The 23,130-nt window shown below is 38.5% G+C and overlaps 1 protein-coding gene across 4 annotated transcripts in view; it reads left to right on the top strand.

The window, feature by feature from the left end:
* The window catches only part of PATJ (PATJ crumbs cell polarity complex component), a 389,489-nt gene that overhangs the window by 101,054 nt on the left and 265,305 nt on the right, over window positions 1–23,130 (top strand). For all 4 annotated transcript variants that reach the window (XM_061411765.1, XM_061411766.1, XM_061411764.1 and 1 more), the window contains exons 18-21: window positions 8,854–9,063; window positions 14,398–14,514; window positions 16,168–16,563; window positions 22,050–22,173. In XM_061411765.1, coding sequence (XP_061267749.1) covers window positions 8,854–9,063; window positions 14,398–14,514; window positions 16,168–16,563; window positions 22,050–22,173 — 847 coding nt within the window. The remainder of the gene's footprint in view (window positions 1–8,853; window positions 9,064–14,397; window positions 14,515–16,167; window positions 16,564–22,049; window positions 22,174–23,130) is intronic.

The raw sequence follows: 23,130 nt of genomic DNA, 5'->3' as shown, positions 1-23,130 counted from the left end.
GCTGATTCTGTGTTTTGAATTAACTTCTGTCATTCCCTACTTTTTATAGTGGTTTTGTGACTGTTTTGGTAGAAATTAGTAACAAATTTGACTCAAGCTATTCTGTCAAATTTAGTTATAGTATTTAGGAGTTGGGGAAATGGATCACAACTGTCACGTATCCAACTTTCCCATTTTACAATTAAGGAAACTGATACAGAGAAATCAAGAACTTGTGAAATTGTACACAGTCAGGCTGGGGGCTCAAAACTTGTTGCTTGACTTCTAATACACACCCATTCTACCACTAGCGGATTGAATGGCTGTTTTCACTGTCTTTTCTTTATCTATATTTTCTTCTTTTTAGAAGAATGTTTGGATTCCTGTTTCCTGACTGACATTGGTCACTGGAAATTTTAATTCACACCAGCTGTACATCAGAGCTCCTGCAGATCACTATTTTTTCATTAAGATCTACACATCTCTGTGTGTGTGCGTGTGTAAAAGAATCTTTGCTTTGCCCTTCTTTACACTCAATTCCTTCTTCTGCCTACTTCTACTATGAAATAGCTGGCTGTCTTGTTTTTAACCTTAATGGTTTCTTTCTGTGTTCTCCATTTCAGTAACTTCCTTGAGATTTAGCTGTTAACTCACTTCGATTTTAACTTACTACTCTTTGGTTCAAAAAAGTATTACCACGTTTAAGAGTATAGTCTTCAGACCTAGAACAAATTCATAGAGACAGAAAAAAGAATAGCGGTTACCAGGAACTGGGTATTGGGTGGCCGGCGGGGGGCGGGTAGGCGGGAATAGAAACTCATTTAATGGGCATGGCGTTTCAGTTTGGGAAGATAAAAATGTTCTGGGGTTGAATAGTGGTGACAGTAGTTCAACCATGTGGATGTACTTGCCACTGAACCGTACACTTGAAAATGGTTAAAATGGTACATTTTATGTTATGTGTTTTATTTATATATTTATTTATTTTTGGCCGTGCTGGGTCTTGGTTGCTGCGGGGCTGTTCCCTAGCTGTGGTGCACAGCCTTCTCGCTGCGGTGGCTTCTCTTGTTGCACAGCACAGGCTCTAGGACATGCAGGCCTCAGTAGTGGCTGCCCGTGGGCTCAGGAGTTGTTGCTCCCAGGCTCTAGAGCACAGGCTCAGCAGTTGTGGCACATGGGATTAGTTTCTCTGCAGCATGTGGGATCTTCCTAGACCAGGGATCAAACCCATGTCTCCTGCGTTGGCAGGCACATTCTTTACTATTGAGCCACCAGGGAAGCCCCGTGTTATATATTTCAATACAATAAAAGGTAGTAAGTCAAAAAAGAAATGAGTATACCCTTCCAGAAACAAGTATTTGTCTCCTTGCTACTTTCATAGTTTTCTCTCAGTTGACCATTATTTAGTTGGAGCAATTCTCTTATCAAATAGTGTGTGCCAGCTGCCTTGTGTTATCCAGAAATTAATGTATGTAGAGACTTCCAAATAATCCTTGAGACACAATTCCTCACCCTAATGTGAGTACCTGTTTATGGAGTAAAATTCAGTAGCCTGATTCTGTAATAATGTCACCACAATAGTGAATTCATAGGTTAGGAGATCTGATTTGTAGAGCACTTTCTGTCTCACAGTTGTCTGAAGCTGTTTTCCTGGTCATTCTTTGGACTCCTTTCCTTTTGGTGAAGGACTCCTGTAAAAGAGGAGAGCACGTGTTTTGGGGTGGGGAACTATCAGCACAGAGCTGTAGTGACGTAGGTACTATGTTTCTTCTCATGAGTTTACTATCGGCCAGCTTTGTATTTTATTTTACCTAGTTGACAGTAAGTGTGAACGTTATCTGAGGTAAATAATTTTTACACAGAATAAACTATGGCCTATGTCTTTGCCATCCTATTGTGGTCTCTACATTCTTATTCCATTATTTAATGTTTTAAAAAATTTGATCCATCACCCGGGGTGGATTTTTCAAACAAGAAGAACAACCCCAGATTTATCCTTTGTTTTGCATTCGTGTAGTTAAGTCATTGTTACCCCTTGATTTTTGTTTTCCTTCGTTGGAGTAGTATTACAAACATGTAAAAGTTGAATGTCAGAAGTGTCCTTGGTTTATATCTTTTATTCCTGTTTTTCTAAAAAATGCCTCTTACTGAGGCATTGGCCAGTTTATTCAATGTGAGCACTTTTCTTCTCGTTTGTTTCCTCTGTCTCTTTTTTATGTAACATTTCCTGCTTCGTGCCTTTCCACTGAGTTTGCCTTGGTTGCTTGCTTGTGTCCATTGTTTTAGTTTTGGAGCAGCTTTAAGGAGAGCGCTCTCTACCTCTTCTGCCTGATACCCTTGTCTCTGAGAGAGCCCAATTCCAACTGAACCGCTCCTGTACGGTGCTGTAGTTTATGTGAACTCCAGTCTCTTTGATCTATGGGAATGTATACAAATATTCATATAATACATTTTTATAGACACTTCAAAACTTTGAATTCCATCCATTCGGTTGTAATGGTTGTCACGTTTGTATGTATTCACCTGTAAATGTTCTTAGCTCACCAAAGGAATGGATTCTTGAGAACCTAAATGTAAATTGACATTGGCAAGGTGCTTCTTTGGTGGTCCAGTGGTTAAGACTCTGCCTTGTGACACAGGGGACACAGGTTGGGGAACTAACGTCTCACATGCTGCGAACAGCTAAGCCTGCCTCCTGTAACCACTGAGGCCTGCATGCTGCGGAGCCTGCATGCCATGACTTGAGAAACCGAGCACCGCAACTAGAGAGTACGTGTGCCCCAGTGAAGATCCCACACGCTGCAACCAAGACTCCACAGAGTCAAAGAAATAAATAAATTAAAAAATAAAATCAGCAAGCGCATGTTTAACTGTCTACGTAGGCACGCTGTACATTCTGTGCGTTCTTTCGACTAACTACCAACATATAAACCTCTGGTGGTCAAGTAGGGTATTTAAGGGGCTCAGTTTTATACACTTTGGCAAGGTGGTAATAAATATATGTTCTAACAATTTACTTTTTCTCAGCATTCATTCATTTAGCAAATGCTTACATTAAGAAGCTGTATCTCATAAGTGGCTAAAAGCATAAACTCTGGAGCTTAACTGGCTGGTTTAAATTCTGGTTCTATTACTTACCAATTGTGTGTTTTGGTTATTTATTTTCCCTCTGTCTTAGTATTTTCATCTGCAAAGTAGGAATGATAATGGAACCTACCTCACATTGCTGCGAGGATTAAATTGATTCAAAGATTTAAGATATTTAAGTCATGCCTGGTGGCATGGCAAGAGCTCAGTAAGGGTTAAGAGTTGGTTGTTACAAATGATGGGATGTGGCCTTTGCCTTTGGTGTACTTACAGTCCAGCAAAGAGTATGAAACTAAATAGATTCAGTCATTTGATGTTTCAGCTATTATTCAGTCCCTTCTATGTGGCAGGCTCTGTAGTCAGCCCTGGGAATAAAATAGCAATAAGCAAACATATCCTTGTACTCATGAAGCTTATTTTTAGTAGGGAAGACAGTTAAAATAATTCCAGTAAAATGTCAAAAGAGTTGTAATAGGAAAAAATGCAACATGCTGTGGATACATCTAGCAGGAGGGCCTTACTTATTCTAAAAGGTCAGGACAATAAGGAAACTATATTATGAAAAATGCTGTAAGGGAAGGTCTTTTTTAGGTTTAGAGATATTCAGAGTAGGAAGTGCTTGAGTCTTTGGGAGATCTGGGAAAGCTGCTCATTGGAGGAAACATGTGAGCTGACTCGAGTGGCAAAGGTACGGATAAGGGCAGTGGGGCGGGGAAAGCATTTCTGGCCGATGGAATGGTTTGCAGAATGTCATGAAGCATGTCAGTGCCTTTCACAGTCCTGAAACTTCAGTAGTTCTGGATTGTTGGGACAGTGTGTGGGGCAAATGAAGGGGGCAGTGGTATACGTGGGAGGATCAAAGGGAGATCTGACAAAAGTGGGAATCTGAAGGAATTTCTCTGCCAAAGAGTTAGCACTTTATTCTGAAGGCAGTGGAGTCATTGAAGTGCTTTATGCAGAGGAGGAATTGCAATCCCATTTTTACCTTTAAAAATCATTAGTTTGTCTTTGTAAACAATAGACTGAAGCGGGTAAGACTGGAGGCAGGTAGACCTTTGGGGAGACTGAAGCAGTTGCATAGGCAAGAAGTAACGAGAAGCAGAAATGAAGAGGATCAGATAGAAGAGACAGAAGATCAAATTAATATGCCTTAGGTAGCAACTCAGTGAAGGGGCGAGGGAGAGCAAGTGAGTGCTTGGGCGTATGGCAGTGCCACTCAGGGACTATGGGAGAAGAGGTGTTTGTCACCTTGGATTTCCTCCAACATTGAAACATCCTGTGTTTATAACTATCAAACATTAGAATCACTTCAAGAGACCTCAAAAATCCTCATACGCACTTTTCTTCAGGCACTTTTATTCGCCTACGAGACAGAGCAGTTGGATTGGTTCTCTGTGGATTTCATAGCTCAGTAGTGAGAAGTCAGGTTAGAGCTCCTGTCTTCCCGTGCAGCATTCTGATGAAAGTTGGTTGTGCCTAGTGGATTTGTAGGGAATGACTTTCATAAATGGTTGAGTTAAAGCAAATATGTGAGATACTGTTAGAACATGTGTAAGAATATAAGGGTTTTGAATAAATAGGAAAAAAACATCAGAGGAGGAGATGGCTTGCCTAGTAGAGCATGTATCTTGTCTTCTGTGGTTGGTATTTAGTGCCCCCTATTGGCTGTTTAGTTTAAAGCAACACCTTGATTATTGAATATGATGTTCCTTGCAGTGTTATTTACCAAAATAAGAAAAATCAGAGATTTTAAGATTATGATAAAAGGTGATAAAATATGATAGGGGCCTGAAAAAAATCTGGATAGAGTCTAGGAGTTGGGTAGAGTGTCTTGAGAAATGTCTTTATAACATTTTGTTGTATTTAACATGGGTATGATATTATAGTGTGTATTTTCAGAAAACAGACTTTCTGATGAGAAGCAACTTGGTTTTAAAGCATATTGTATGTGGCAAAGCATTAAGAATAGTAGCTGCCCTGGTAGGCAGTGACAGCTGCTGTTTTTCCATAGAGCGGCCACTACATGTGATAACCATGAAGGGAAATGACTGTTACTCGTTAAAGCAACGCCATTCAGCTACTTGAGAAATCACCTGGTCAGAGAACTCATCACAGAAAATAAAGTGGTGATTATCCATAATGGGGTATCACCAGAAGTGGGTGGCTTGTCTTTTTATAAGTGACAAGGAAGCTGCCGTTGGGTTCTCTCCTCCAGGAAAAGGAGTAGTGGGTTAGACTTAGTGTTCAGGATAACTGGGAAGTCCAAGCCTGGATACATTTTAGTAAGCAAGCACACCTGATAATACTTTGTGGTTGAAAGACGGTTGCATTTTGTAGAAATAAGTGCTCACCGTGATTTTTCTGTAAAGGAAATCTAAAATCTATTTTCTCTTTCTATTATTTCCTGGTTAATCTTCCTTTGAAATGTTTCTAATTATCATTTCAACTGGATTGCATCTTGAAAACCAGTTCACCTATTTATTTGGCTTAAAAATAGTACTTTCTGATTAGGTGTTATATGAAACTACAGAGATAGCTTACACTACCTGGTGAAATCATTTATTTGCTTTTGGTATATTTTACTGTTGCAGTTTTCTCTGAGAAAGTTTAGTAATTATTGATAAGAAGTGATGCTAGCTGCTTTCTGTGCATTTCATGAGGGGAATAAGCTATTATGTAGTTTCCCTTCCCCCCCAATAAAAAAGCCTTCCATCAAAAACTGACATCCTAAATGAAGGACATAATGGTACAGCTTATTTATTAGCGTGTCAAACTTAAAATGTAATGGTTTCATATTTCAGAATGAAAAAGTGTGTTGTGATTCATGGTTGTCGGTGACAAAACAGACAGCTCTTTTACATTACTGCACTGATTGCCGCTGATAAACCACTGTACGTTTTTGTGTGTATTTCTTTCTGTTTTCTTCTTATGCAATAGCTCCCTCTACTTGAAAATATTGGTGTAATTATAGTTTAACACTGTACTTTATTAGTGAGTTCCCATGACTGTTTTTACTTCCAATCCTCTTAATAAGTATGTGGTGTTATACAACAGAATATATTAGAAATTTACCAGGGATCTCTTGACTTGGGAGTGGAAATGCAAGGCTTAGTTAAGTAAAGTAAAATAAATTGTTTGAAGGCATTTTTCAAGGGATTAGCTCTGTAGTCTTTGTTGATTTAAATATGGTATATTTGGTTAAGATTCCTTGCAGAATTGAAAATAAGCCTCGATGTCTGCAATAGAAAGGTATAGAAAACTGCCACAGAAAACTTCAAAGGAACCATCAGCCACTTCAAACAGACATAGCCTGGAACATGGCAAATTCTCACTTTTGTGATTTCAAAGTCTTGCAATTCTAACACAAAAGGTGGTAGTTGTTACTTTCTCAGGAGGGGTTTAATAGAAACTAGCAGTAGTAAAATCTCACGTTACTGCTTCTTGCCTGTATGGAACAGTATGTGCGTAATGAAACAGTAGGAGCAAAGTACATAAGCCAAGCAAGTGATGGGTTTGTTGTAAGGAATAATTGAATTAATGATTGTCAAACACTTAGAACACAGTCTGACACATAGTAAGTGCTATATACCAGTACTGAATAAAATAAAAAATGATAGTGTGGCTATAAACCAGTTCATTAGCCAAATTTATTTATAGAGTTGTAGTGTTATTTTCTGTGCTTAATGAAAAGAAATAGGGGGCCCTCCCAATGGATGAGGGCCCTCCCAATAAAACATTGGTTTTATTCATGAATTGATATTCATTTTCTCTATATTAGAATAGTTTTTACCTCAGTTCAGTTCAGTCGCTCTGTCATGTCCGACTCTGCGACATCATGAATTGCAGCACGCCAGGCCTCCCTGTCCATCACCAACTCCCGGAGTTCACTCAAACTCATGTGCATCGAGTCGGTGATGCCATCCAGCTGTCTCATCCTCTGTCGTCCCTTTCTCCTCTTGCCCCCAATCCCTCCCAGCATCAGAGTCTTTTCCAATGAGTCAACTCTTCGCATGAGGTGGCCAAAGTATTGGAGTTTCAGCCTCAGCATCAGTCCCTCCAATGAATACCCAGGGCTGATCTCCTTCAGAATGGACTGGTTGGATCTCCTTGCAGCCAAGGGACTCTCAAGAGTCTTCTCCAACACCACAGTTCAAAAGCATCAATTCTTCAGCACTCAGCTTTCTTCACAGTCCAACTCTCACATCCATACATGACTACTGGAAAAACCATAGCCTTGACTAGATGGGGCTTTGTTGGCAAAGTAATGTCTCTGCTTTTCAATATGCTATCTAGGTTGGTCATAACTTTTCTTCCAAGGAGTAAGCGTCTTTTAATTTCATGGCTGCAATCATCATCTGCAGTGATTTTGGAGCCCAGAAAAATAAAGTCTGCCATTGTTTCCACAGTTTCCCCATCTATTTCCCATGAAGTGATGGGACCAGATGCCATGATCCTTAGTTTTCTGAATGTTGAGCTTTAAGTCAACTTTTTCATTCTCCTCTTTCACTTTCATCAAGAGGCTTTTTAATTCATCTTCACTTTCTGCCTAAGGGTGGTGTCATCTGCATATCTAAGGTTATTGATATTTCTCTGGGCAATCTTGATTTCAGCTTGTGTTTCTTCCAGTCCAGCGTTTCTCATGATGTCATCTGCATATAAGTTAAATAAGCAGGGTGATAATATACAGCCTTGACGTACTCCTTCACCTAGGGGTATCTATACCATGTCTTAATTTTAGGTTATATTATTTTTAAACATACTTTTGAAATGCAGTGATATATGCCATGGTTTTCATTTCTTTTTGGAATTTAAATGATTTAGTGAGAAGATTTTATACTGGTTAAGTGCTGAAGAAAGGAATATCATTTCCCATAATACACTTCTCTTGGAACTTACCTGGTGCCCAAGAATGATAATACATGGGCTTGTTTTAGGTCCATAGTATGACTGTGCTTCAGGATGTCACCGTCTTTCCCAACTCTTTCTACATCTTTTATGCTGTGTCGTTAGTTACTCAGTCATGTCCGACTCTTTACGACCCCATGGACTGTAGCCCACCAGGCTCTTCTGTCCATGGAATTTTCCAGGCAAGAATACTGAAGCAGGTTGCCAGTTCCTACTCCAGGGAATCTTCCCAACCCAGGGATTGAACCCGTGTCTCTTCCCTAGACCTTTTGTGATCCAACAAAATATTAATTACCACAATTTTTAAAAAGAAATTTGTATATATTGAGCACTAACTCATACATACAACTAAAATTGTTAAGTTTATATCTTTATTTTGATACAAGCTGATATTTTTGTGGCTGTATAGAGTGCTATTTGAATAGATTCTGTCTCTGGAAGAATACCACCAGAATACTGGACACATAAAGTAGATAGTCAGGTATACCCTTTTCTGTTGAGCTCTGCTGTATTGCACTTTGTAGATATTTCATTTTTTACAAACTGAAGGTTTGTTAATAACCCTGTGTCATTAGATGATGGTTAGCATTTTTTAGTGATAAGGTGTTTTCAATTAAGGTATAACTTTTTTTTAAAACATAATGCTACTGCACTCTCAGTAAAGAGAGTGTAGTATAGTGTAAACTTAACTTTTATGTGCACTGGGGAAATGAAAATATTCACGTGGCTCGCATGATTGTGATAGCTGCTTTATTATAGTGGTCTGGAACCAAATGCACAATATCCCTGAAGTGTGCACATACATGTGCACATACATGTCTTAAGGCTGTATATTTGTTTTTAGAGGACTGACTCATCTTTCTCATTTCGCTTGATCTTTAGGACCCCTTAGATCCCACCAGATCAGTGATTGTGATCCGCTCCCTGGTGCCGGATGGTGTGGCAGAAAGAGGCGGAGGACTATTACCTGGTGACCGTCTGGTCTCCGTCAATCAGTACTGTTTGGATAACAGCACACTTGCTGAAGCTGTGGAAGTGCTGAAAGCTGTGCCACCGGGCACTGTGCGCCTTGGCATCTGTAAACCTTTGGTGGTAAGTGTCGAATTTTGTTAATATAGGAAATGATAATACTGTAATAGTTAAAACATGGGGATTTTGCAGACAAATTCATCTGGCCTGAAATCTCTGTTCCTCTGCATATTATATATGTGTCCTTGTGCAAGTTACCTAATGTCTGTGACTTAATGCTCAGAAAAAGTAATGTCTACATCATAGGATTTTGAGGATTAAAGATGATATTTATTAAGTGCTTAGCACATTACATACTAGCTGCCAGCATTACTAGTCCAACTACTACTACTTTTATCTTCATACCTTTGGCACAGAATTCTAAGTTCTCACTGCATTCCATATGACATAAATTAAAATAAGCCTGTTTATGTGTTTTGACTTTCATTTGGGCACAATGTCAGAATGGTTCAGTAAGTTGAAATCAGTTAACCATTATCATTTTAATGATATAGCAATGAAGTCATAATATGATTTTCTAACCATCAGAGTGCCTCGTAACCCCTAGCATCTAAACTCTGGTTTGGTTAAGCCACCCTGAAGTCATCTTATTGTTTAATCTCATGTACTAGGTCAGATCACTGTTTATTTTTCTTTCTTTTTACTTTTTCAACTTCCTAGATCACTGTTTCTGACTGAAGTATTATTAGTTATGGTGCTATTGAGGTTCCCCAGTGCTCCACTTAAAAAAAATACTGGTTGATAATTGGTATTGAAGTATTATTGAGTGCTAACTTTATGTCAGTCAGTACTGTAAGCTCTTTATACACATTAGTTTAATCATCACAAAAACTTTAAGAGGAGGTAGTCCTCTTATTACCATCATGACAGATGCGTTAGTCCAGACATAGAGTTGAGTAACTTATCCAAGATGATATAACTAGTTAGGGGCAGGGTTGAAATACGAACTCGGCAGAGTGGCTTCAGACCCTGTGTTCTTAGTCACAATGCTGTATATTCCTGTTTTAATTTGTTGTCACTAGTTCAGTTTCACGCAGCGTGTCTGAAACAGATACCGTAATTGTAACAGTAGAGTGTTGGACTGGATTTCAAGAAATCTTGGCTCTATTTCTAACTTTGCTGCAAGTTAGCTCAGTGGACCTCAATTCACCCATATGACAAAGACATAAAAATCACCTTGAAGATGTTTAAAATGCAGTTTCCCAGGTCCTGCTCTCAGAGATTCTGATTTGGTGGTTCTCAGATTCTCAGGAATCTGCCTCATGTGAGTCACCATTGTATTTCTGATGCAGAATTTTGTACTTTGAGAATCACTGTACCAGTAATTTGGTCATAGGTACCCTACTTTTCTCGGAGAAGGCAATGGCAACCCAGTCCAGTACTCTTGCGTGGAAAATCCCATGGACAGAGGAGCCTGGTAGGCTGCAGTCCATGGGGTCTAAGAGTCGGGCATGACTGAGCGACTTCACTTTCACTTTTCACTTTCATGCATTGGAGAAGGAAATGGCAACCCACTCCAGTGTTCTTGCCTGGAGAATCCCAGGGACGGGGGAGCCTGGTAGGCTGCTGTCTATGGGGTCGCACAGAGTCGGACACGACTGAAGCGACTTAGCACCTAAGCCTACTTTTTCATTTCTGAAAGACTGAAAAAGACTAGAGAACCGATAAGATCATTCTTAACTCTAAAAGTTCCTTTATTCTGTGAAATATATTAGCATACTATAGGCTTCCCTGCTGGCTCAGTGGTAAAGAATCCACCTGTCCATGAAGGAGATGCAAGTTTGATCCCTGGGTGGGGGAAGATCCCCTGGAGAAGGAAATGACTACACACTCCAGTATTCTTGTCTGGGAGATCCCATGGACCGAGGAGCCTGGCAGGCTACAGTTTATGGGGTCGCAAAAGAGTTGTACATGACACAGAGACTTAACAACAACAGTGAGTGTTCATATAGATAGATATCTGTCTATATATAGTTATATGTTCTTTCGTAGACGTAGATAGATTCATGTATTACACATAATATTTTTGCATTGGAGAATTTCACATGACCTTCATATATTATTCATCACATATTACACATAAAGATGCCTATATATTATACCTATCAGTTACTTTAAGCACTTCAAAATGGAATATGGCACATAGCTAAGGCAAGGTCTTGACTTTATATTATGTATTTGATGTGTGAGTTTTGCCATAGAATATATACCATGAGATTCTTGGTTTGATTTCAGGACAGATTAAGGAGGGAGAAGTTTAATGATTTTATGGGGACATCTTTATTGGTGTTTTGGATTGTGGCAATAACTTTGTCTAGATTTTCCCTGATGATTATTTGCCTGATTATTGGGGTTGCCAGAGGAAGTCCTAATTATTTATGGCCTAAAGGACCTAAACAGTGTGAATTTACTTTAAAGCAATTTAAAGAAGTCTCAGGCAGTGTAAAGAACAGAACTTATTACCAGGTGGCTGTGGATTCCTGTTCCTATGTCTGGTAGAGGTAGAGCTGCAGAAACCTCGGGACCTTGGAGTCTTGCTCTGAGAGATTTTGAAATGCACAATTGTGAGGTGGCTCCTTGCCTCACCTTCCCTCAGTGGGTATAAGGCTGCCAGGGTGCTGGGGAGTATGGGGCCAGTAAAGCAATGAGAGAAGGTCACTTTAATTTGTAGTGGAATTACCACTAAGTATTGCTTCTTTAACATCTGGGTTCTTTAAGCAGAACAGTGTGAACTGTAGGTAACCATGCATGGATCTTTTCTGAGGTCTATCTGTCTGTGTCTCTTTCTCACGGTCCAGTGGGTGGCCACTTACGTCATCACCTAGTGTTCGCTGAGCATTTGTTCTGTCCTCAGCAGAACTGGGGAGAGAGTGTGAATAAAAAGGTCCAAAGTCAAGTTCAGGCAGAAAGACTATGAATATATAACAGGAGAACAGAATTATTTTTTGTTAAGTCTTATACCATAGGTATAGATATGTACTATCTATATAATATAGATATTATGTAATCTTATTTAGATTCTTATTATCTATATATTTTCATGTTAACCACAAATGTGACTTCTCTTTTCTACAAACTCAATTCAAAGGTCCTAGATAAAAAATGAATGAACTGACTTTAAAAAGTGCATCGTATCGGACTTCCCTGGTGGCACAGTGGATAAGAATCTGCTTGCCAGTGCAGGGCACATGGATTTGATCCCTGGTCTGGGAAGATTCCACATTCCGCAGAGCAACTAAACCTATGTGCCACAGCTACCAAGCTCGCACTCTAGAGCCTGCAAGCCACAGCTACTGAAACCACGTGCCACGGCTGCTGAAGCCCACATGGTCCAGGGCCCGTGAGTCACAACTACTGAGCCTGTGTGCCAGAACTACTGAAGTCCGTGCACCCTAGAGCCTGCACACCCCAGCTATTTACTGAGCTCACACCCTATAACTACGAAGCCTGTGTGCCTAAAGCTTGTGCCCCACAAGAGAAGTTGCCACAATGAGAAGTCTGTGTACTGCAGTGAAGAGTAGCCCCACTCACCACTGCTAGAGAAAGCCTGTGCAAAGCAACAAAGACCCAGCACAGCCAAAAATAATACAAGAAATAAATTAATGAAACAAAGACATCGTATCTTCAGAACTCACAGGACAGAACTGTCAGTGGAGTTACTGAGCCAGACAGCTGCAGGTTTGGCTTAGCTCTGTGATTTGCCAAGCTATGTGTCCTTGTGCCTATTATTTAACCTCACCAGCTCCTACTTGGGACCATGTAGCATGCTAGTTTAGAGCACAGGCTCTAAAACCAGATGGCCAGGACTCAAATTCTGGGTCTGTAACTGACTAGTTATGTAACTTTGAGCAAATTACCGTGCACCTGTTACTTATCTGTAAAATAGGGTTATTAAGGCCACCTACTTCTTAGAATATATATTAATATATTAATAAATATATTAAATAAATTGATATATTTAAAGTGCTAAAACCTGTACATGTGATATACATATATGTAAATACATATATTTGCTATTATTTTTATGTAAATATAAAATCCTGACCTAATAGAATAAATAAATAGAACTGGTACTAAGTTCTTAATATAAAGATTAAGCTGAGACGAAGCATGTAAAAGTGTCTACCATGGATTGTGATGTATAGCTAGGACTTGGTAGACAGTGGCTGTGTTATTACCTGGAACTGATGCTGAGCTGGTGAGCACTAGGATGGTTGTCCTTCTTCTGATGGAGAGTGGCTACACTGTACTATTGTTAAATATTTTGAGTATCATCCTGTATAAACTTAGGCATTTCTTAATATTAAGGTCTGTTCCTGGGGAAGTGATTTTTTATTTAAGGAGTACCTAAACAGAATTAAAAGTTTGAGAAGTTTTGACCTGAATATGGCTTTTTTTTTAAATCATGAAGGCAAAGTTTGGTCTAATGAAACACTGTACATTAAGTACTATGTACTTGCACTTAATGGAAAGATGAGAATTAATTTTAAAAACATTTTAAAACAAAATGTTTTCTTCAGTACAGAAGTGCTTCTTTGGTTGCCAGAGCTGGGGGCTGGGAGTGGGTGAAATGGGTGCAGGTGGTCAAAAGATACAAACCTCCAGTTATAAGTCCTAAGGATGTAAGGTACAGCATGGGGACTGTAGATAACAATACTGTGTGGTATATTTGAAAGTTGTGAATGTTAGCTAAACTTTTCATGGCGATTATTTTGCAACCTATACATATACTAAATCATTGTGTTGTATACGTAACACTAATATAATGTTGTATGTCAGTTGCTGCTGCTGCTAAGTTGCTTCAATCATGTCCGACTCTGTGCGACCCCATAGACAGCAGCCCAGCAGGCTCCCCCGTCCCTGGGATTCTCCAGGCAAGAACACTGGAGTGGGTTGCCATTTCCTTCTCCAGTGTATGAAAGTGAAAAGTGAAAGTGAAGTCACTCAGTTGTGTCTGACTCTTTGCGACCCCATGGACTGCAGCCCACCAGGCTCCTCCATCCATGGGATTTTCCAGGCAAGAGTACTGGAGTGGGGTGCCATTGCCTTCTCCGTGTATGTCAGTTCAGTTCAGCTGCTCAGTCATGTCCGACTCCTTGTGACCCCATGAATCACAGCACGCCAGGCTTCCCTGTCCATCACCAACTTCCGGAGTTCACTCAAACTCATGTCCATCAAGTCGGTGAGGCCATCCAGCCATCTCATCCTGTGTCGTCCCCTTCTCCTCCTGCCCCCAATCCCTCCCAGCATCAGGGTGTTTTCCAATGAGTCAACTCTTCACATGAGGTGGCCAAAGTATTGGAGTTTCAGTTAGAACTCAATAAAAAATAGGTTCATGGTTTAAAAAACAATTCTTCAATCATGCTAAAAAATTTTTTTAAATGCTTCTGTTTTCAGGAAGGTGATAAAGAGGAAGAAAGTTGCATTTTACTTTCAAGCAATAATGAAGACAAGACTGAAATTTCAGGAACAATTCATGATATAAATTCTTCTTTAATACTTGAAGCACCCCAGGTATTTAGTACATTTTTTTCCCATTTAAACAGTTGCTATTATAAAGAAGACAAAAGTTTGTTCTTACTATCTTGGCTAAATAGATACAAATTAAATAGTCTCCCCCTTTAAAAGTTTTTTTTAAACTGAAATCTTTTCTCTTTTGTATCACTTTGCCTCCATAAATGACATCGGCTAGGTATAAGGCATTTTCAAAGAACAAACATACCTTATGACTTGATATCATTAATACACTCTTAAAATTTTGAAAGTAGAGAGAGTTTTGAAAATAGACCTGCATTTAAAATGCTGTAGAACAAGAGCTATATTAAAGAACTTTTTTTTCCCCCAGAAGAACTTCTTATTGAATACTTTCTAAAGAAGAATTATTTAGTCAAACCTTACTTTATGCTTTAATATTAGAAAGTATATTTTGAACTTTTCCTTTTTCATTCTTAAAGTGAATTGTGTTTATTTTGCTTTCAGCAGTTAGAGTATGGTTTTTCTTAACTTGATAACAACTGTCTTTTGATATTCTTTTCGTAGTTGGTTGACAGTGTCGAAACCTGATATGTAGTCCTGTAGTGTCCATTATATATATTTTTCGGTTTATACATTTTTTGTTACAATTTCTTAACTGTGTGACATGTTTAAATATACCTTCTAAATACCGTTTTTTCTTTTTTTAAATAACAGTATTTGCCTTACTGTATTAACTTAAAAGCGTCCCTGCAATGATGTCTAGCTGCAAGTGAGGAAGCAATGGCAAGATTCTTCCATTCTTTTCACGAATGTACATTTATTGTAGATTCTTTTCACGAATGTACATTTATTGATATTTAATGAATAGGACTTAAAATAGGAAATGTCATTGATCCTTCAGAGGGAATTGGGCCTTATTGTGCTTAGCACCCTCAGGTCCCTTGAAGTTAGGTCAAAGGCTCAGCAGATTCATATATTCCTCAAGTGTTCCTAAGAACTCAACAAAATTTCTGCTTATGTGTGGGGACCATCTAGCTTTAGTTCTATATTCTTGCTTTTTTGATTAGTGAAGTTTGAATTAATTGAAGAGCATACTGTATTCATTCCTTTTTGTTTTATATTATTAATGCAAATGCAAAAATCAACTTTTGTTAAATGGTGTATTATAAAAGAGTCATACTCAAAGTAGTTGCACATATTCCTTATATCTTTAGTTTGTAGAGAAGGTTTTGTAAACATTCGAAGAGGCATGAACTTTTGAGTTACATAAACCTGATAATCCTGACTTTAAAGTCTTTGCTTTCTCCTGAGATGGTATGACATGCATCCATACTTATGTATTACTTTTTATATGAGATGCATGAGTTAAACTTTAAGTGTAGCAGTTTAACAAAACTCCTGCTTCTGAGAATTTTCAGGTGGCTAATGTGTAACGAACCTTTTAGACTACTCAGTCACCTTGCCCAAGGCAGATTGTTGCCTCTTTTGTTGTTTCTTTTCCAGGCTGAGGTTTGTGTGGCAGTAAGGTTATATTTTCCTCTGTTGTAATGGAGAGCTGTTTGGGTTAACCATGCATTGACATATAATACTGTTACTGCAGTTATGCCAGGGTTAATTTTCCAGTTAATGTGTAGAGTGCAGCTTTAAGACAGAGTTTAAAGTTTTGTTTTGTTTTGCAATTTTTATTCACAGGGATTTAGAGATGAGCCCTATTTTAAAGAAGAGCTTGTGGATGAACCATTTCTAGATTTGGGAAAGGCTTTTCGATCCCAACAAAAAGAGATAGACAATAGCAAGGAGACCTGGGAAATGCATGAATTTATGGTCCCTAGGTTGCAGGAGATGGGTGAAGAAAGAGAAATGCTTGTTGATGAAGAATATGAGCTCTATCAAGACCAACTTCAGTCTCTGGAGTCGTATCCCTCATCACACATTCAAGAAGCTGCTCCTGTTCCGTCTATGAAGGAGGTTCACTTTGGTACACAGTGGTTCCCGGATTGTGAACTGCCCGAGCCTCAAGAAGCGGGATGCATGATGAGCATGTACCCTCAGGACATGCAACAGTGCGGCTGTAACCCGGAAGAAATGGTAAGGGATTGGAATGCATCTTCCGCATCCTTCCTGACTCCTCCCCTCCCCATCTCTGTCCATCAGTCATGTAACTTTTAAACACACGAACACAATTTAATGGATCTTTTCATCATTGGACATTTTTTTCCCAAAAATGTACCCTACAGTGTGTTGGTTTTAAGTAAAAGCTCATCATTTCTTTATTGTATAACTGCTAGTTGGAGTCAATAAGCTACAGTTGCTTTGCTGTTATGATGTGATTTTTGTTGTTTTTTTTTTTTTTTAGCCTTGCTTTTTTAGTGATGTTTTCCTCCTGATACCCATTTCAAGGAAGAGTTCTTTCATTATTTGTGATTAAAAAAAAAAATCCCTCAGGGAGATATAGCTCTGTATTTCTCACATAATGTGTTTGTCAAGGAAAATCAAGGCAAAATTGATTAAAAGATTTGTTATTTCTGTCTTGCTTATCCACACTGTCCTCTGTTTTATATATAATACTAAATAGAAAGTCACTGAACTCTAGAAAATTATCTTTACATTAGTGATACTGCCTGTGGACAACTTGGCAGGAAAACATTGTATTTACTAGGTTAGCTCTTGCTATTAAATCACCAGTAAACTTATTTTTAAAAATAATATTAGGGTTAACTGGCCACCAACTGGAATCTTTTGGTAGGGGTGTTTTTAATGTTTTATTTTTGTTTATTTCCTGACCCAAATTAACTTCCAGGCAAATGAAGAGAAAGTTTTCTGTATGGAGTACGTAGCAGCATGTTCGGAACAGTACGGTGCCCTCTTCAGTGAGGTCAGCAGCTTCCCTGCAGTGATGTGCAAAGTGGCCTTCCTTTGTTCTCTCACAGGGCAGATAGAGCTGGGTTTTGTCCTTGCCTCCCTTTGACCTTCCTCCCCTTTCCATTTCATTATGGGTCTCTCTGCTATGCGAGATGCTATATTTATGTATTTAAGGAACCCTTGAGGATTACCCTTGATACTGGACTCTGGGCAGTCTACCAGAGAACAGATGTTTTGGAATTATGTGAATCATGTGGGAAGAGGTGACATAGAATCACCTGGTATGTTGCTGTTGACACTGGTTCTTTCTATCTCCGCCAGTCCCATTCATGAATTTATTCAAGTCCCACTCCTGTGTCTCCTAAGTGCTTGACCTCAAACACAATATTTCATTATATGGAGCAAATTATAAATATATAAATAAATACTCTTGTTATGTCTGTTTTCTTCTATAAAAATAATTTTTTTCCATTTACTCAAATATAAGGCAACCTGAAATATAGTCCCATTTTAATATATAAACTTTTAGAGATATAGCTGAATAGTATATTCATAAAATTTACTTTATATATTTAGTTAAGTGTCCCTATTTTAAAAGCTGTAAAATATCAGGTGTTTGCCTGTTCTTGGATTTAATGATGGAATTTTACTCATATTCCTTCAATGCATATTTAATGTCAGAGTCTACATTATTACTAGAATCACTTTTTGATCTTTCAATACTGTTTTTCAACCTTACCATCTTCATTTCCATCTACGTTGTTTGAGATATAGTAACTTTTTAATCCATCAGTTCAGTTCAGTCGCTGAGTTGTGTCCGACTCTTTGTGACCCCATGAATATCTCAAGTATCATTGCATAACGTTAGGTTTTAAAAAATTCCTCTTGTAAGTTTTTATTGATGACCCAATCAATCCACAGGGTAGCCACTTCCTCTATTATTTATCAAGCTCATTATAAAGTTTGTTTAAACAGCATTCAGTGCTCACAGTTTGAAGGACACACATCCTAGTTACTAACTTTGTTAAACTTCCCAGCTTTCTGATTCTGCTAGGTAACCTGTAGGAAACGATAGGCTCCTTAAACTGGCATTGATTAAGATTGTTTTAGCCCTAATGTGTCTTACCTAACCAGTATTTACTTTCTTTAAGTAATTATATGCTCCTGCTTTGGGGCATTAACTCTGTCTTTTAAATTGAAGTAGTGTTGATTTGCAATGCTGTGTTAATTGCTGCTGTACAGCAAGATGACTCAGTTATACATCCATTGTTGTTCGGTGGCTAAGTTATGTCTGACCCTTCAGACATAACTATGACCCCATAGACTGAAGCATGCCAGGCTTCCTTGTCCCATTTTTAACTGTTCCATTATGGTTTATCATAAGATATTAAATACAGTTCTCTGTGTTATACAGTAGGACCTTGTTGTTTATCTATTCATATATAAAAGCTTATATCTACTGACTGCAACCAGGAGGAGGGTCATCTCTTCCCCAACTCCTTTCCCATTGGCAACCACCAGTCTGTTCTTTATGTCCATGATTCTGTTTCTGTGTCATAGATAGGTTCATTTGAGTCATATTTTAGATTTCATACGGTGTTTCAGTTCAGTTCAGTTCAGTCGCTCAGTTGTATCCAACTCTTTGCGACCCCGTGAATCGCAGCACGCCTGGCCTCCCTGTCCATCACCACTCAAACTCACGTCCATCAAGTCGGTGATGCCATCCAGCCATCTCATCCTCTGTCGTCCCCTTCTCTTCCTGCCTCCAATCTTTTCCAGCATCAGAGTCTTTTCCAATGAGTCAACTCTTCGCATGGGGTGGCCAAAGTACTGGAGTTTCAGCTTCAGCATCATTCCCTCCAAAGAAATCCCAGGGCTGATCTCCTTCAGAATGGACTGGTTGGATCTCCTTGCAGTCCAAGGGACTCTCAAGAGTCTTCTCCAACACCACAGTTCAAAAGCATCAATTCTTCGGTGCTCAGCCTTCACAGTCCAACTCTCACATTCGTACGACCACAGGAAAAACCATAGCCTTGACTAGACGGACCTTTGTTGGCAAAGTAATATCTCTGCTTTTGAATATGCTATCTAGGTTGGTCATAACTTTCCTTCCAAGGAGTAAGTGTCTTTTAATTTCATGGCTACAGTCACCATCTGCAGTGATTTTGGAGCCCCAAAAAATAAAGTCTGACACTGTTTCCACTGTTTCCCCATCTATTTCCCATGAAGTGATAGGACCGGATGCCATGATCTTCGTTTTCTGAATGTTGAGCTTTAAGCCAGCTTTTTCACTCTCCACTTTCACTTTCATCAAGAGGCTTTTTAGTTCCTCTTCACTTTCTTCCATAAGGGTGGTGTCATCTGCATATCTAAGGTTATTGATATTTCTCCCGGCAATCTTGATTCCAGCTTGTGTTTCTTCCAGTCCAGCGTTTCTCATGATGTACTCTGCATAGAAGTTAAATAATCAGGGTGATAATATATAGCCTTGACGTACTCCTTTTCCTATTTGGAACCAGTCTGTTGTTCCATGTCCAGTTCTAACTGTTGATTCCTGACCTGCATACAGATTTCTCCAGAGGTAGGTCAGGTGGTCTGGTATTCCCATCTCTTTCAGAATTTTCCACAGTGTATTGTGATCCACACAGTCAAAGACTTTGGCTAGTCAATAAAGCAGAAATAGATGTTTTTCTGGAACTCTCTTGCTTTTTCCATGATCCAGTGGATGTTGGCAATTTGATCTCTGGTTCCTCTGCCTTTTCTAAAACCAGCTTGAACATCTGGAATTTCATGGTTCACGTATTGCTGAAGCCTGGCTTGGAGAATTTTGAGCATTATTTTACTAGCATGTGAGATGAGTGCAATTGTGCAGTAGTTTCAGCATTCTTTGGCATTGCCTTTCTTTGGGATTGGAATGAAAACTGACCTTTTCCAGTCCTGTGGCCACTGCTGAGTTTTCCAAATTTGCTGGCATGTTGAGTGCAGCACTTTCACAGCATCATCTTTCAGGATTTGAAATAGCTCATCTGGGATTCTATCACCTCCACTAGCTTTGTTCGTAGTGATGCTTTCTAAGGCCCACTTGACTTCACATTCCAGGATGTCTGGCTCTAGACGAGTGATCACACCATTGTGATTATCTGGGTCGTGAAGATCTTTCTTGTACAATTCTTCTGTGTATTCTTGCCACCTCTTCTTAATATCTTCTGCTTCTGTTAGGTCCATACCATTTCTGTCCTTTATTGAGCCCATCTTTGCATGAAATATTCCCTTGGTATCTCTCATTTTCTTGAAGAGATCTCTAGTCTTTCCCATTCTGTTGTTTTCCTCTATTTCTTTGCATTGATCGCTGAGGAAGGCTTTCTTATCTCTTCTTGCTATTCTTTGGAACTCTGCATTCAGATGCTTTGATCTTTCTTTTTTTCCTTTGCTTTTCGCTTCTCTTCTTTTCATAGCTATTTGTAAGGCCTCCCCAGACAGCCATTTTGCTTTTTTGCATTTCTTTTCCATGGGGATGGTCTTGATCCCTGTCTCCTGTACAATGTCACAAACCTCAGTCCATAGTTCATCAGGCACTCTATCTGTCAGATCTAGGCCCTTAAATCTATTTCTCACTTCCACTGTATAATCATAAGGGATTTGATTTAGGTCATACCTGAATGATCTAGTGGTTTTCCCTACTTTCTTCAATTTTAGAGGTCTTTTTCTTACTGTTGAAGTGTGACCTGTATAATCATGAAAAAATGCGGACTGTTGTAAAAAATAAAATTTATATTTTTGTTTTGGACAGTCTAAATTTCCAACAACAGAGAATAACACAGTGCTATTAACCTTAAAAGAATTAAGGCCATGGTCCCCAATGTTTTTGGCACCAGGGACTGGTTTTGTGGAAAACAGTTTTTCCACGGACCATGGTGGGGGAATGGTTTCAGGATGATTCAAGCACATTACATTTATTGTGCCCTTTATTTCTATTATTATTACATCAGCTTCACTTCAGATCATCAGGCATTAGGTCCTGGAGGTTGGGGAGCCCTGGTTGAAGGTATATGTCTGTGGTGGCCATATGTTGCAATTTAATTTCATACATATAAATGTTTTTTTAATATCATAATAAAATACATCAGTGAAAATTGTATGTTCTGGAAGGTTATAACTTTGGAAAACCATAAAAGACATGTGTACAAAAGGAAGACGGAAAGCGTAATAACTGCTGACTGTGCTCATCCGTGGGTTTTAGGTTCGGGGAACAGGTTGTTTATTAGGTAGATAAGAGTGTAAGGGGGGCATAGCAAAGGCTTAGAACTATGAAAATTCACCAGGTGTTTCCAGATCAGCAACGAAGCTATTTAAGTTGTGATCCAGCATGATCTAGAATGTAATGTGTATCAACCATTGACCTTGCTTGCCTTGATAGATTGTTTATTCCTCTACCTTGGTGAATGTTTATTTGAATGCATTTATTAATGTTATAAAATAATTTTTTTGTTAAAAAATCCAGTGTTTGGAAAAAACAGATTTTTACTAGCCTGTTCTCTTGCAGATATTGTTAGTAGCATTTGTAACTGCTTACCACAGTATAAACGTTACTTGAGAAGGCCTGTTTGCAGGGCCAGTTTTCCACTATCGTTATGATCTGGATTGAACAACATTATGGTGTTCCACATTTTATCATAAAGTGCTAATGCATTTCTGTTTTTCTTCCTCTCAAGATGAAAGAGAACTTTGGCATCGATTCCCTCTCCTCCATACCCTCAACTGAAGGAAACACTCAACAAGGCAGATTTGATGATCTGGAAAATCTTAATTCATTAACAAAGAGTAGTCTGGATTTAGGTTTGTGATTTTCATTTCTCATAAACACAAGTTATATTATTTTGCAATCTTTCAGTATTATTTGTACATATGACAAATTTTACTGTCATATTTTCATTCATTATATTATTTTGAATTGAAATCTCCTTATTAATTAATCTGTTTCTAGATATCTGGAAAAGTAATGTGACTCATATTTCAACTTAGAGCTTTCAGATTCTGCTTTCTGTGAGGGCTGCATTTTCCCTGCCTCATTTTGCTTTTTATTAGCTGTGTGGATTACAACTAAAAGTAGTGCCATATACTGATCTGAAATAAGTCTCTACTAATATATATTAAAATCTCTGATGCTATTAAGTGATACTGTTAGCTCATTGAATGGGGTTGTTAAATATTAATAAAGAGAGACATATTTTAAACATTTATGAAACATTTTTATAGCCATATATTACAGTCAATTTTGGCACATTAATAACTTAGTTTCCATTAAAGAATCCTAATAGTATAGTGCTTCTCCTTGCCTCTTCCCATACTGATTCTTATATATTTTTGAAAACTTGACTTTAAAAAGTAATCTTTCCTTCTCCAACACTGCAATATCAAATGTCATTGTAATATTAAGATTCCCTAGGAAAGACTAGTAAGTTCTTTCACAGTATTGGGATTTATAGAGCCATTGTTCAGGATTTATGCTGTCTTTCACCTGTTTTGACTCTGCTTATGGGAAAAGTCTTTCTCTATGGGCAGTTCTTATGTTATATGATAATATATTGTTAGGAGAGAGAGATACCTGTAGAAAGTTATATAACTGGTTTATATGAATTCAACATTCTATCAAGTAAAATCTAAAACAATAGGGTTCTTTTAATGCTGGTAAAGATTGAAGGCATTGAGATGATAACAATTGCCAGTTCCCTGCCAGTTAGAATACATCATGAATAGTTAATTTAAAAAATTAAGATGGTTAATTTTGAATAT

The sequence above is a fragment of the Bos javanicus genome, chromosome 3, assembly GCF_032452875.1.
Source record: "Bos javanicus breed banteng chromosome 3, ARS-OSU_banteng_1.0, whole genome shotgun sequence".
Lineage (NCBI taxonomy): Eukaryota > Metazoa > Chordata > Mammalia > Artiodactyla > Bovidae > Bos > Bos javanicus.
Note: the sequence above shows the minus strand (reverse complement) of the source record. Positions and strands in the feature narration are given on the sequence as shown.